This window comes from Symsagittifera roscoffensis, chromosome 3 (genome assembly GCF_963678635.1).
Source record: "Symsagittifera roscoffensis chromosome 3, txSymRosc1.1, whole genome shotgun sequence".
NCBI lineage: Eukaryota > Metazoa > Xenacoelomorpha > Acoela > Convolutidae > Symsagittifera > Symsagittifera roscoffensis.
Genome location: NC_087064.1, coordinates 58,934,554 through 58,949,345, shown reverse-complemented (window position 1 = coordinate 58,949,345; position 14,792 = coordinate 58,934,554). Strand labels below are relative to the sequence as shown.

The 14,792-nt window shown below is 38.9% G+C and overlaps 1 protein-coding gene across 3 annotated transcripts in view; it reads right to left on the bottom strand.

The window, feature by feature from the left end:
- The window catches only part of LOC134841935 (transient receptor potential cation channel subfamily M member 1-like), a 100,218-nt gene extending 87,061 nt beyond the window's left edge, over positions 1 to 13,157 (bottom strand). For all 3 annotated transcript variants that reach the window (XM_063858029.1, XM_063858028.1, XM_063858031.1), the window contains exon 1: positions 13,058 to 13,157. In XM_063858029.1, the coding sequence (XP_063714099.1) occupies positions 13,058 to 13,145 (88 nt within the window). In that variant the 5' untranslated portion in view covers positions 13,146 to 13,157. The remainder of the gene's footprint in view (positions 1 to 13,057) is intronic.
- Between the last annotated feature and the right edge of the window lie 1,635 nt (positions 13,158 to 14,792).

Genomic DNA, 14,792 nt, shown 5'->3' with positions numbered 1-14,792 from the left:
ACTATAATCGACTAAAATGGATTATAATGGATTTTTGTTTCACAATTAAACTATTATTATGGCAAAATAATCGATTTTTTGGTCTGAATTGTACATCTCTAATGAATTACAGGGGTTGTTTTTGTCTCGAGAATACATTATATTTGATATGATGCCCAAAATTTCAATTTGGATTTTTCACAGGCGAAATTTGACAACTGCCGTTCGCCCCCTTTGCCCCTATTCATTGGTAGACTTTATGAACGGGGGTTTATGATTGACACCCCCCCCCCAGTTTACTCCCCTTTTTAATTGGGGGAGTTAAAAATTACTTGAGGGGTCGAAGTTAGACTTGGCTTTTAGCAAAAGACATGGCATAGTTTTTGCAAATTCCCTGCAAAACTGCAATAATTCTGCAAAAACAATCGAATTTAGTTCAAATAACAAAACACATTATAATCGATTATATTGGGTTATATTGGATTTTTTGCGGAAACAATCATTTAGATTGGATTATCTGGGCAAAAATAATTGATTTTAGTGCCCAAAATAATAGATTAATCGATTATAATGAATTATAATGGATTATTGTTTTTTAAATATAATCGATTATATTGGCCAAATAATCAATTTTGTGGTCTAAATTGTACATCTGTAATGGATTAAAATGGGTTATTTTGTCTCGAGAATCCAATATAGTTGATTAGAATCCATGGGCGCTCGTTGCCCAATATTTCAATTTGTAATATTCACAGGCGATGTCATTTAACGCGCGATGCGTACCCGCACTGGAGTTTTATGCGAAGTATTCGATTATATGGATTATATCGGCAAAATCTTAACCCATATAATCAATTTTCATGACCCATGCACTCATGAAAATGGATTTTTAGGGGACTCTTATCGAATTTTTTCAATATTCAAAATCGACTCTTTTGACAGTATAATCGATTTTTTAGGCCACAAAAATTCATGAAAACCATTTTTTTCTTCAGAAACTGCAGAAACTCAAAACAGTTTGTCACCCCCCCCCCCTCGTACCCCTCTCCCCAATCCAATTTTACCATCCCCCCTCCCTAATTTATCCCTCCACATTTTAACCCCACCCCTATCCCCATAACCGACCATACCCCAGGTTTCGGCGACCACCCCCCTCCGCCACTCCCAAACAACCCTAAACCCTTATCTGCAACTGCCCTTGCCCCCCTCACGATGGCGGTTGGGGGAAGCGGGTTGGAGGCCCTCCAACTCACGTTCATGCATGTCCCAGGTCTTCCCTCACCATATCCCCCAATTGAGGGAAGAAGGGTAGTGGGCGGGGGGACGGAGTGGGCGAATGATAAATTTTTTTACTAGGAAGATGGTTAAAAAAACTGTTAAATAAAATGTTAAACTGCAAAGTGTACAAAGAAGAGACTACAAAAAGAGTTTACAATTCGAATTTACAAATTTTTATGCTGAAAATTTAAGTTTATGAAACGTAATCCGTAGCAACTGCCCTAAACAGAAATTTTGCAAATTTCGCCAATAACCTCTCAAAAAGCCTTTAAAATTGATTATTTTGAAATAAAAACCTTATGTTTATTATCCATTTTTAATGGATTAAAAAAAATATTTTTGTAATTTTATGGATACTGACTATAAAATGACAATACAATCGATTATTATCCCTGAAATTCTTGTGCGGGTAAGTAGCAAATTAATGATTTGAAAGATTTGGTTCAAATTTTGTTTTGACAAAATCATTTGATAAATTTACATTGTTATCAGGTTACCAAGAGACTTCTATTGAAACGTTACCGAAACAATTACCGAAACCGTTTTTCTAACTTTTTTTGTCATTCTCCTCTTGGAGGGAGGATCGGAGCTTGTCTGTTAAGCTGGCCGCATTTGGGATGAACTTAGATAGATGGTGTATGCTATCCATGATTGATCCAAGTTGTTTAAGTGACTTTGGTGCTTCAGCTTCATTCAGTATTGCCTCGGTTTTCGTGCTTTCGTGAATTCTGGTATCACCTTCTGGTTTCCGCTTTCTGACAGTTTATGCCGACCCAATTTACGACATTGTTGAAGAATTCGCCTTTAGAAAGCGTTAGGGATAGGTTTGCTTTATCTTTTTTTTCTAACACGTTTGAAACTAATTTTGCTTATGTTCGTTTTCATCTCCCTTTGAGGCAATTAATATGTCATCCAAAAAACACAGCGTTTTTCTTGCTTTCTTAGTAGTACGATCCATTGGTTTTGAAATTCCGCTGGTATTTAAGCCGTAGAAACCAGAAAGGACTCTGTACGTACACTTCGCATGCCTCCCAAAATTAATAAAACTTCTTTCTTTTGCTGTCTCTGTAGTTCATTTCAACTGACTGTATGCATACTTTAAGTCGAGTACCGTGAAATATAATGTTCCAGATGCATTTGCACTGACTTTTGGCTTTTCCATCAAACAGCTCTCCGAGTTTGGGCATTCACTACTTGTTCTTAAATAGTTGTCTGTTAACCGGTTTTGAATCAAAAACAAGTTTTATAGTATCGTCTTTTTTCACTGCAATGACTATTGGGGCAAAAAATTATTCCCTTATACATTTGTCTAACGCTTTGACATGATTTTCCGGCAACAGTTTTTTAGCTTTTTCCTTTTTTGTCTTGAATATATCTTGAAATTCTTCTGCCTTTTTCTGGAATAGAGCGCAGTGGATACATCAACTTTGTGTTAAACACATGGTTTTTTGGTTCACCTGTCCATCAATCAAACTTATATATTTTAAAAAATTGTTGTTTTCAACCTTTAGGCTACTTGCATATTATCATGCCGGTTTCTGTGTAGTGTTGATCCCCACTTTATTATGTAAATTTAGCCCCAGAATTCATCTTATACGTCGCTCCGTGATTAGGATTGTTGCGCCGCGCACTTGCCATACCGCAAATCGGATATCTGCTTTGAGTACCTCGAGAAACTTGATTGGGTTTTTGTTGTAGTCTACAAAATGTGCTGGCAAGTTAAGTTTTTGTGCCGAAATGAATTTAGTCTTTTTTGAGACTTCCAACACTTGTTTTGCTGTTGCCAAATTTAATATTGAAACTGGACTTCCCATATCGACTCTCACATTGATAATCTGGCTAATAAATCTGAAAAACGCTTTTAACGAGCTTTTTTCTGATTGTGGAGCTCTACGTGTATCGATTTTCTTTATACCTAGATTCTTTGTGTTCTCTTTTTGATTTACTTTTTGTTGTCCAATCTGTTTTAAAGGTATCCTGTTTTCTGTTTGACAAATTGATGTAACATTCTATTTTTACACATTTTTTCGAAGTTGTCATACGAGTCGAAAGTTTGTATCAGGATACTTTCTTCTACGTAACTTTCCGCGTCTTCGGTCACTTCGTTCACTTGATGTGATCTACATATTTTTGCGAAATGATTCAGTTTATTAGAATTTTTACAAGGTTTATTCATTGCTGGGCAATTCTCTAAATAACCTTCTGAGAATGTTCTCCCGCACCTATGTATGGTCTTTTTCCGTGTTTGTTTCCGAATCAGTTCTCCCTTCTATTAGTCTCCTTTTATACTGGTCTTTGTTTGAATGCCTGTTGATCTGACTCTATGACTGGTTTTCGATCCTCCAGTAGTATTATGGATTCACGTTTTTTTTACAGTGACTGCCATGAAAACTTGATCAAACCATATCTTACGGTTCCATGATGGATCCGAATTTGCCGTATTCTAAATATCAGAAATCGCCATGTCAGCTCGATTCTCTTGAGACAAGAATCCTGCTGGCTGTGCCATGGGAGAATCGATGAAACTTCAAATAACTTGGGTCGCAAAACTAATAAAAATTTCAAAAGTTAAAATAAAATGTTGTTTTTGTTCTTGTGTTCTCAAGCTCAGATGTATTGATTTAGTTTCGTACAACGTATGGTAGACTGATCAACCAGTCTCACTGTTTCAGATCGGCCCAAATGGCTTTGACACTAATAGATAACAATAGATTAGTATAGATAGCATCAAGGTTACTGCAACCGCAGTACCACGCACATTATGTAGAAAACAGTACTTAGGATGCAAACTTGCAGCTACATGTTTGTGCGTATAGCGGGCTCTGATTAGAATCGAACTTAATCATTTTCTAAGTTAAGTGCTTATTCTCTAATTGGCAGAAACAAAAATGATCCAAAAAAAGCTTTCGGACGCTCGACCTATATGCCTCTGACATTGCAACGCGCAAGATTTTATTTCGCTTAACCCGTACCTAACAAAAACTAGAAACCAGATCTGAGCATCTTAAAGTCTTGCCTATTTTAGATCTTGTGCAGACATGGAGCATGTTTCGTTTGGACATGGACATGTCAGAATCAGGACTGAGGCAGGTATGGATTCTATCACAAGTGCAAAGCTGCTCAAGGTCTGATTCAGACTTGGAAGATACATGGGTCAGATCTGGTGCAGATCTGCTCAGATTTGAGCACATCTGACCCATATATGTTCCAGGTCTGAATCAGGCCTTGAGCAGGTCTGCTTTGTGACAAAATCCGGCTCTTTTTCCTTCCCCCCCCCCACCTCACCCACTTCAATATATAAGTGTAACGAGTGGTTTTACGAGGTTGAGTATGAAGACCAAATATGTTTTTCGTGGCTTTATTAGTCCGTATGTAATTTTTCCTTACAATCGGACAATTTGGTCAACAAATTTACATGTAGAAATTTGCAGGGGGGTGGAAAGGAAAAAGAGCCCAAAATCCATACCTGCTTCAGTCCTACGTCTGTAGCATTTATTTATATACGTGATTTTCAAAAACGGAAAACAAGGACGTGATTTTAAACGAGTTTGAGTGTTATTTGTTAAAATGGCCATTTTCAACGAAAAAAAAACAGGACACGTAACAAAAATAGATAATCCATTCGAAAATTTCAAAAAAAAGTTCCAGGTCTGAACAAGTCTGATGGAGTTCAGAACAGATATGCAATCTCACAACAAATGGATTAATCCTGGGCATATCCGTATTTTTATTTTTTTCTGTACGAGAAGATGAAACACCGGCTTACGCCGAAATTAGTTTTCTTCTGCGGATAGACACCACTACTGTTCGTCTTAGGTTTAAGAGCGTTGCAAAACCCAAAAGTTTCAGCCCCAAAAGAATCCATGACCTTTTTTGCATTTTTTATAGGAATCATAGGAACCCAAAGGTTAGACCTGCTGACTATTCTACACGAGAAATCCTTCTTTCGGATTTCAATAAGCTCTAAGTTTAGTCTCCTGTTTTTCTCTTAGACCGAAAATCAATGCTTTCAACAGAAAAAGCAGAAATTTGTCAAGCGAAGTCTTTTCATGAGACAGTTATCTGTTTTAAGGAAGGAAAACTTCTAGAAAACGGAAACCTCTTTTAGTCAATATCACCGTTTTGTCAGAAAAACAAAATGAATTCAAAGAGACATCTTTAATAATTCCCGCTTTTTGAGTCTGCGAACCCTCTAATAACCTCAACGCCAAGAAACTGCAGCGGGACTCCAAGTCAATCATAACCACGGTCAATGCACGCATCAGATGGAACAATATATTTTTAATCACCGTCAGCAGAATTTCGTTTCCTTTGTCTTGGGACAAATTTTGGAGCAAAATTGACGGCGAATTTGCATGTGCCGGCGATTCAAAGAAAACTAGTTGATATATCCATATAAGAGCTTCATACCGCTACCTTTCTAAATTTCTACATACGATCGTTTCATTTTGCCAAAACTTCGTGTTGACGATATGTCTGCATATTCAAGTGATCCACTTTTCGTGCATCTATTAAGAAACGATTGAAAGCCTGCTTGCAACAGACAGTAACGTGACGACAGCTATCCGCAGGTATGTAGCAGGCCAAAAACACGACGACGGCCATTTTTAGATAACGCGACCTGTTTTGAGGGAGCAAAAAAGGTGTGGCGTTCAACACCTATCACTTGATAATTAAAGAGAGCTATTTACAGGATCAAATTCAATTGAAATTGAAATCTTTTTGTTTTACTTCGCACTGTGGTGAGCTTCGAAAAAAGAAAGCTCGCTCAAAGAAACGAGTTTTCATTCTGAGTGTGGAAGCTGCGCATCCTTTAACGGCCGACCACTTCATCCTCGGATCGTCTATTCGCTTTCAAAGCCAAGCCGAAGTCTTGGCGAGTAGTAAAAGGAACATGGACCGTTTTTTAGCCTAGTCTGCTAAAAAGGTTTGCCTGACGCTAATCGGACAAATAAAATGGCCTAAGTCAGAAGACAGAGGAAGTCATCAAAATTGAAGACCTCGTATGAATACTAAAAGACATCACCCGCGTGGTATCTGATCACTTGGTCAATTTATATAGCTTGAAGACATTTTAAGGACGTCAGAAAGTCGTAAGCTTGTTTTTGTGAGAAAACTAGTGCTTTTTTTAGAGCTTGGGGTTCAATTGCCAAATGTAAATTAGAATCGTTCTGTCATACCGCATTGTATGATATCTATCAATATCGAATCCGAACGGATTGGCAAATAACAAATCAGGTTAGATTGAGAACTCAAAGAAAACAACTAGTTCTGAAAGTCTTAATTTAAGTTCTAACCATCATAACATGATGTTGCGCTTTCATAATCGCACAAGGTCAAGTGACCTGCTCAACGTAGTGAGCTATACATACATACATCTAAATACATCTAACTTTGCCAATCCGGCTGGATTACATTCCCCTCAGGTGAAAAACACAAATTATTCAATGATTTGAGTTTAGGTCCCTGTGGGACCGGCGTTCTTATGTCCCAGTAGGACAATGTTGATTTTTTAAGTCACCATCGGACCGAATGGATTCTTATGCGGTTACTTTTCCCAACTTCTGTTTGATTTCCTCATCATCTTGATCCTCCTTTTGATATTTTTCTTGGTGTTCCTCAAAGACGTCTCCTTTCTTTGAGGTCTATGATTGGTTTTTCGACATTTTTGTTTTGTACAGATGCTACCACGAGGACTTTATTGTCTTGTTTCACATATTTCTGTGAAGTGTCTGAGGGGGACACCAAATTGATTACTTCCATTGTTTGTTGCTCTTCTTTTTTAAACTTTGACTTTATGGCCTCCAGAAATTGAACGCATGTTTTGTATTCTAGCGATTTCTTGTGAAATTGCATGTCCGAGATTAGGTTTTTCAGGCTGGGTTTTTGTTCGGGGGTGGATTTGTGGCTAGATCGTCTTTCTGGTAATCTGTCGGTTGGCGACTGTCGGTAGGTTTTACCGGTGACTTGAGCGCGTTTTCCTATTGCATTGATGGGGACCGGGTTCCCTAAGCTAGTGCTGATTGGCGGGCTCGACCCGATTTCCTTGTTGGTGCCACAAGTTTTGCCTTTTCGGGTGTTTACTTCTTATTGCCCCGTTTCGGAAAGGGAGCGGTGTTCTCTGAAGTAGATGACCCAGTGTCACCCGACGAGTTTGATATCTCGCTGTCCGATTGTTTCTTTGGGGTTGCCACTGTTGTTGACGACTCCGTTTGGAACTTCATTCCTCTTGTTGATGTATGTTGTGGTTTTCCCCCGGTTCGTTTTCCAGTTAGTTTTGCCTTTCGTTTGATTGGGTTTTCTTGCAACTCCTTTCGGGTTAGCTTTACAGGGAGGCGCGTCGTGTCTTCTCGGAACATGAGGTGTTGTGGTGAGTAAAGTGCTTCAATACCTGAGAAACGGAAACAGGATTCTGTTCTCCGAGCGGATTTATCTGCAACGTAGTCGCTGAGTCGTGTCGGTCGGCATGGTCCGTATAATAAAGCATTAGGAACGAATGCAAACCCGCTGTTTCTTAGTAGTCTTGGTTGTTTTCTATTTGTTTGTACCCACGCTGTGTGTGGTGTAATTCTCAAAATTTTGCCATCGATAGTTTTGTGTTTTTGTTCAAATGTTTTTGGGTCTTTCAATTTTGTTGTCATTTTAGTTGTTTCCCTTGCTACTTCTTCTATTCGTTTTGTGATATTTGATTCTACCTGAGTTTTGTACACCTTTGTATCTTACGTTTAGTTTCTCTTTCTAAAAAACTAAAGCTCGACTAGTTTTCACACCTGTGTTTTGTGGCTTTAGATTTTATGTGGCTGTATCGGTTTGGATGACCGTAGGCTCCGGGATTCTTCGTTTTATCGTGACTTCGTCCTCTGATCACTTTTGGAGATTGTGCATTATGTCCGCTGGAATTAGAGGCTGCATCAAGTTTTTCCGATATAAACAGGCGTGCTTGGCGTTTTCCCAGCATAAGTTGTCAGGTGAACTACTGGTTGCTATTGTAAGTGGTGTATTGGCCTTTCTACCCAAGTGAGCTTCTAATGGTGTTATTTTTGTTATTCCGTGTGGAGTTATGCGTAGTGTTTTGATGCGTAGTGTTCCGCGACGTCCGAGGGTAATATAAGCGGAGTGTTGTTTTTGTCGATACTCATTAGTCCGACTTATTCCTTAAGTTTTCTATGAAGCTTTCAACTATCTCTATCGATCTGTGGTCGTGTATTGGTGCAAATAGTTGTTTTATGTGTTTTGATTTGCAAAAAAAATGAAATTTTTTGGCTCGAAATGTTTGTCCATGTTCGCATCTTAGTTTGCGTGGTACTCCGTTATTTGATATATAGCGTTGAATAAATTTCAATGCGACGTCCGCTGTCGTGTTTGAAACTACCTTAGCCATTGGCAATTTTGACCACATAACTATAGCAACTAGTATGTTTGCGTCTTTCCTAATTCGTCCGCGAGGGGTTCTGCAAAATCTAACTGTGCCTCTTGGTTCAACAACAGGTCCAACGACATGTTCAACGACAAGATCCATTTGGAATGAGAATTGTTTGCCTCTTGCTGGTTTCAAGTTTTACCTTGTTCAGAATATTGACGTTATCCTTGTGCCATTTGCTATGTGAGTAAACCAGATGTGTTGGCAGAGGTTTAGCAATGCCGTCGATCCGGGTTGTAAAAGATGTAGACTATTGAGCACTGTGTGGGGAGGACGATCCGCTCGTCGATGAGCAGACAATCGTCTTGTACGTGCAGACGGTGCCGTATGTTGTACCAATAATGTCCAAATTACAATTTCAAGGCTTCCCAGTCTCGTCTTTTTAGGAAGTTGACGAGTCATATGCCGGTCTTTTGGGGTTGCGGCGGCAATGAAATTGATTCCCAAAACTTTCTGTATGCTTTTTCTGTAGAGTGGGGTGACCTCCTCAATTCCGTGTTAGTTTCCTGGTTGACTGTAGCTAATAGCACCTCTGTTATCCTTTCGTGCATGACTTCCAGTTGGGTTTGTTGTTGTTGTTGTTGTTCCCATGCACGCATTGATGTCATTGTGGCTGGTTCCACGTTTGGATGGGTTTCCTCTTTTCTAGCTGTTGTTGGGTCCTCGCGGCTCACGCATTACTCGTAAATTTCCTTTACCTCCATTGATAGTTCTGTTTGTGTGTGTTTTTCTTGGTTTGTTGATTCAATTTGGGTGGAAGATGTCGGCTTAGTGAGGTCTGCATCTGTTTGTGAGGCGCAATTACTGTTGTTTTTTGCTGCCATACTTGGATCTTGACTAAATTTTGCTTGGCTAGCACTGTTGTTCTTGAAAACGATTTTTGGGAATGCTGATGCTTTTTTTCTCTGTTGCTTGTTTGATGTTTTCTCTGGCGTCCTTGATTGTGGCTGGTGTGATGCAAATGCTGTTGATTGCGTGATTTTCAGTTCCTCTAACAGTTTTCGTCTGTAGCAGCGCGGATCGGAAACCGTCTCTTCCCGATCGGAGTCTCCTTGCCTTTTTCCCGTGCGTTGGCTGGTCCTGCTTCTATCGTTGTTGCTTACGCTTGCAAGTCTACTTTGAACACCTTGTAAGTCTACTTTGACTAGTTTTTGATCTCTCGCTTGCTTTTGTTGCATTGACTAAAGCCTGGTGGTCTGTGTTGACGGCAAGTTTTTCCCATACAAGTTGTTTTTGAAGTGTTCTATTGCTCGTAAGACCCCCAAGAGCTCAGGTTTGTTTACTGAGTATTTTTCATCCAGAGAATTTTAAAAACTTGACGCGTACGCGATTGCCATTCAAGCTTCTGATATGTTCTGTTCCAGTATTGCGCCTAAACCAAAAGTTGATGCGTCGCAAACCACGCTGGATTCGAGGTTTTGAACGAAGTGTTTTTATTTTGCGTGATTTCTGAAACTGATTTTTTAATCTTGTTAATTATCCCGATTTCCAATCTGTTGTTTTAATTTTATCTGTGTTTTTTAGCAGAGGACGCAGTGCCGCAGCGGTTTATGCCAGATGTGGGATGCATCTTGTGAGATGATGTTTTGAGCCTAAAAAATTTTCAGTGTTTGAATGTTGGCGGTGGAGCTAGTTTTTCTATGGCCTCTGTTGTTCTAATCAATAGTGCTGTGCCTTCACTATCTATACTGTAGCCTCAGCCATTCATTTTTTTGCACGCGAATTTACATTTGTTTATGGAGATGGCGCAATTTTCCTCATCAAGCTTTTGTAATACTTACTGTAGTTTGCTTTTGTGTACCTTTAATGATCCTTTGGTTACTATCAGTATATCATCTAGATATGCGTATGTATTTTTGCAATTTGTTAGCGTGAGGTCGATTGCTTTTTGGTTATGCAGGCATATACGTGAGGCCGTAGAAACCAGTAAGTGGGATTTGCGAGTAAGCGTACCGCAAATCAAGTGATGAGAAGAGTGGTTGCAATTTTGAGTTTGATTTTATCGTTTGCGCAATGTTGTTTAAAAGCAATTCTATTTTCAGCATTTGATATTTGTTTTTATGAAAGAATTTGTTACTTTTCTTCGAATCTAACGCCACTTTCACCGTTTGATCTTTTTAAACGGTAATAACGATTGGACTAATGAAAGATTTGTCCGAGCGTTTGTCCAGTTTCACAATAGGTTTCTGATCTATCAGTTGGTTGAATTCGTTTTCGACTCTTTTTTGAAGGCGTACTGATCCCTTTTGTTGGATCGGAATCGCGTTTGGGATAAACTGTGTTTTACCCACGAGTTTTGTTGTTTTGCCGATTCTGATGCATAGTTGCGTAAAATTTTCTTTCACCCACTCTTTTATTTCCATGTTTGATTTTCCCTCTTCGTTTATATTGAGCAGTTAATATTGTTTTGGTTATTTCTGTACAATCTTATCCCAATTTGTGGTAGTAAATTTTGATCCATTATGTTTGCTTTTTGATAGTCAAACACGATGAATGGGGCTGATTGAATGGTCCATTACTCGGATTGGAGTGCGACAATCAGCCGTTCTTTTCGGTATAATGAGTTTTCTATTGTAGCAAGCTAAATTTTGTGCAGCAACCTCCGGGAGGATAAATTTGAAAACTGTTGAAGTATCGTTTTATTGCAGTCGACGTGCTGTTGTGTCGTTTAGAAACAACATTGGGCTGCCAGAATTGGTGATAGCAAAGATGGGTTCTGATTTCGTCTTGAGTTTTACTATGTGTCAATTTAAATCTTCGTCAGTTATTTGTGCAGACATTTTGACTTCAAATGATTCAGAGATTGCAATCACGGATAAGTTGTCTCTTTGTAATTCTTCCGAATCGTTTGGTAATGTGAATTTGCGACTGGGTCATTTTCTTCTGCACCCTGAGTAAGGTCGTCTTCTTCCTTTGGTTGCTCTTCGCTGTTAATTGGTAAGAAATTGACGTTTGCCGGTTGGCATACTTTCGCAAAATGTCCCCGTTTTGCGCATTTAGCACATATTTGAACTTTTGCCCGACATGTTTAAAAATTTTTGGACCAAATGTTTTCCTACAATTGTAGCATTGTTTTTAATGCATGTTGTTTTGGTTTAGAAAATTCCTGCTTTGATTTCTGCGTGGGTAGTTTTGACGCCCTCCTAGGTATCTTCCTCTATTGTTGTTGTGGTTTGCCTACCGCACCGGCCTCACGATTGTATGTAACCCAAAGGCTTTTGCTTTATGGCAGTAGATGTTGACTTCCGAATGGAAGTGATTTCATAGTTTTACTATGCTCGATACCTTTTTTCTTCGGATAGTGTATTCATAGGCATCCTGTGGTGAACGGGTTTCTGCCAGCAGCTCTTCTGCGATCTTATCGTTATGCATATGTGCGGTTGGAGAACATGTCCCTGACCAAGTCGTCTTCGCGGTCCCCGCAATCTGCTCTTGATGTGAACTCTTTTAAAGTCAGCATGAAACTGCTCTAGCGATTCATTTTCTTTTGTTTACGACAAAGAAAATTGTATCGTTCGAAGGCGATAACTCTTTTTCTGACAAAAGTATCCTCCAACACTCGCATGAGATTTTTGGTCGTTTTTGTTTGTATGTCTAACCCTGGCCGTTTTCGCTGTACTTGCCTTTGACCTTCTGTGCCTAAGCAAAGAAATCAATAACTTCTCACTTTTGCATCCGCTTCGACCCATGTCACTGAATTACACGATACGCCTTTTTCGCGGGCTTTTAAGAATCTGTTTTCCTAAATTTCCAAAATTCAGGTTTGTCTCGTAATAGATTTCGAACTTCTATCCCTTGTTTCTCAAACACTGCTGTTTCGACTATCGCGGTTCACTTGCACCATTCTAATGGCGGCTCCGTTGAGGCTCTTTCCCAAAATGGATTGACGCTAAGTGTTTTTTTTTATAAATCTTGTTGGCTGCGCCACGTTATACCGCAATGTATGATACCTATCAATATCAAATCCGAGCGGATTGGTAAGTAACAAATAAGGTTAGATTGAGAACTCAAAGAAAACAACTTGTTCTGAAAGTCTTTATTTAAATTCTAACTATCATAACATGATGTTGCGCTTTCATAATCGCACAAGGTCAAGTGACCTGCTCAACGTCGTGAGCTATAAACACATACATCTAAATGCATCTAACTTTGCCAATCCATCGGATGACACGTTCTTTGAAATTTGATTGAAAATCTTGACAGTTAATCAATAAACCAAAAATGAAAACAAAAAAACTGAGTCGTATAAAACAAATGTGTCGAAAAATTTATATGGCAATCCTGAAATTAGAAGTGGAATAAAAAATGGCGTGGCTGGTAAAAGCACTTACACAATTGAAAGAATGGTGAATGGATAAACCGCGCATCAGCGGTACTTACCATAAGGCATTGATTGAGATTTCGGTTGCTGTCGGCTGCCGTTTTTCAGACGCAAATTGTTCCGCACGAAGTCTTTGTCACTTGACATTTGGACAATGAAACTTGACTATAACAAATATACAAATAGACATACCAGACGATAAGTTAGCAACAAGCAGAGCAGAATGTACGAGTTTCCTATCAGATTTATTTCCTCATGCAACTACTACAATAACCTGTTGTAGATTGTCTAAGAAAAAGCGTCACGCAACATCCAGGGGCAGACTCGAGGGGGGGGGGGGGGGGGGCGGACGCCCTCCTCAGGGATTCGACCCCCGGTCGACCCAAGGGGTCCTCCCTTTGTACTAATTTTAGATATCCAATTTTGGTGACGGACCCTAAATTTTTTGTAAAGGCGCCTTTGGCGCCAATATATTCTAATTTTGAGGGGGAGCGCCAAAAAACGCAATTTTTTGGACAACTTTTTTCTGGTCGAAAAATGCCTCTTTCGGCTTGTTTTTTTTTCAAAATTTTGCCAACGGTACAGAAATGTTAGCCAAAACAGGGTCTCTGTAATGCTTTGGGAGAGCTCGGAAAATAAATTTGGCCAACCTAAAAAAAATTTGGTCAACCGTATAAATGAGAAGGATATTTGTGCTAGATATGGTTTTTCTCTTCAAATGAGGGTCAAGCGTGGTATTGTAATGGAGCCCTTTTTGCGACTCGATTTCAGAAAGAAATAAGAAATGAAAAAAAAACTGCCCCTCTGGAAAAAATTGTCTGAATATTTGCGACTAAAGTAGACAATTCGATCAGAACTTTTTAAATTCTTTATTCTTTGTATTGTTTCATTTCATTCCAAAACCCCTCTTTAGAAAAAAAAACTGGCAGTAAACTTGGACAAAAATAAAAAAAAACAGTAATTTTGTGTTTTTCGTCAAAGTTTATTTCTGTTTTTTTTTCTAAAGGGGTGTCGAAGTAGGTTTAATTCTTTTATTTGCGTGAAAAAAAAATTGTTTTCAAAGGCGCCAAGAAATAACAAGGATAGCCGGCTGCTGTGACAGCACAAAATATTTCGACCACACTGATGTAAGACAATAAAAGCGAAAAGAAAAAAAGGAGTACCCGGGTCGAGATTCCGCTCAAAAACTGCTCAAGATATGAGCGGTTTGAGCGGTTTTCCAGCAAGTTTTGAGCGGTTTGAGCGGTTTGGGCGGTTTTTTTTGACAAAACCGCTCAAACCGCTCAAATCTTGCTTAAAAAACCGCTCAAAAACCGCTCGTTTATTAGCCGAGTGTTTTTAGCCGACTAGACCGGTGTTCATAAGACAAATGGTAATCGCTCGCTGTACTTGCTCGAAACTAGACTAGAAATCAAAAACTTCACATTTGTTTTCTTTTCGATACTGAAAAATTTTTGTTGCAGTTTCAAATCATTTAACGCATTCCGTTGATTGTTTAAAGTCTCTGATTCTGGAAGGACAACAAAAAGTGAAAAAAAACTAAATTACATACTAAGACAAAATTCCTCCCCATTATCAATGTTCTTAACCAAAAGATAATAAAAAGTAGTTTAATATTGCTAAGTTAGGGAATGTAAGAGCAAAAAACAAAATTCAAAAAGCTTTTTCATCAATAAACCTGAAGCTGGAAACTGCCCAGCGTAAAAAGTTATGTTTGAAGAGCTATGCGTTGTTTGAACACAATTCTTCTTAAGTTTCTCTTTTTTTATCTTTGCATCCAACAGTTTCCTACTT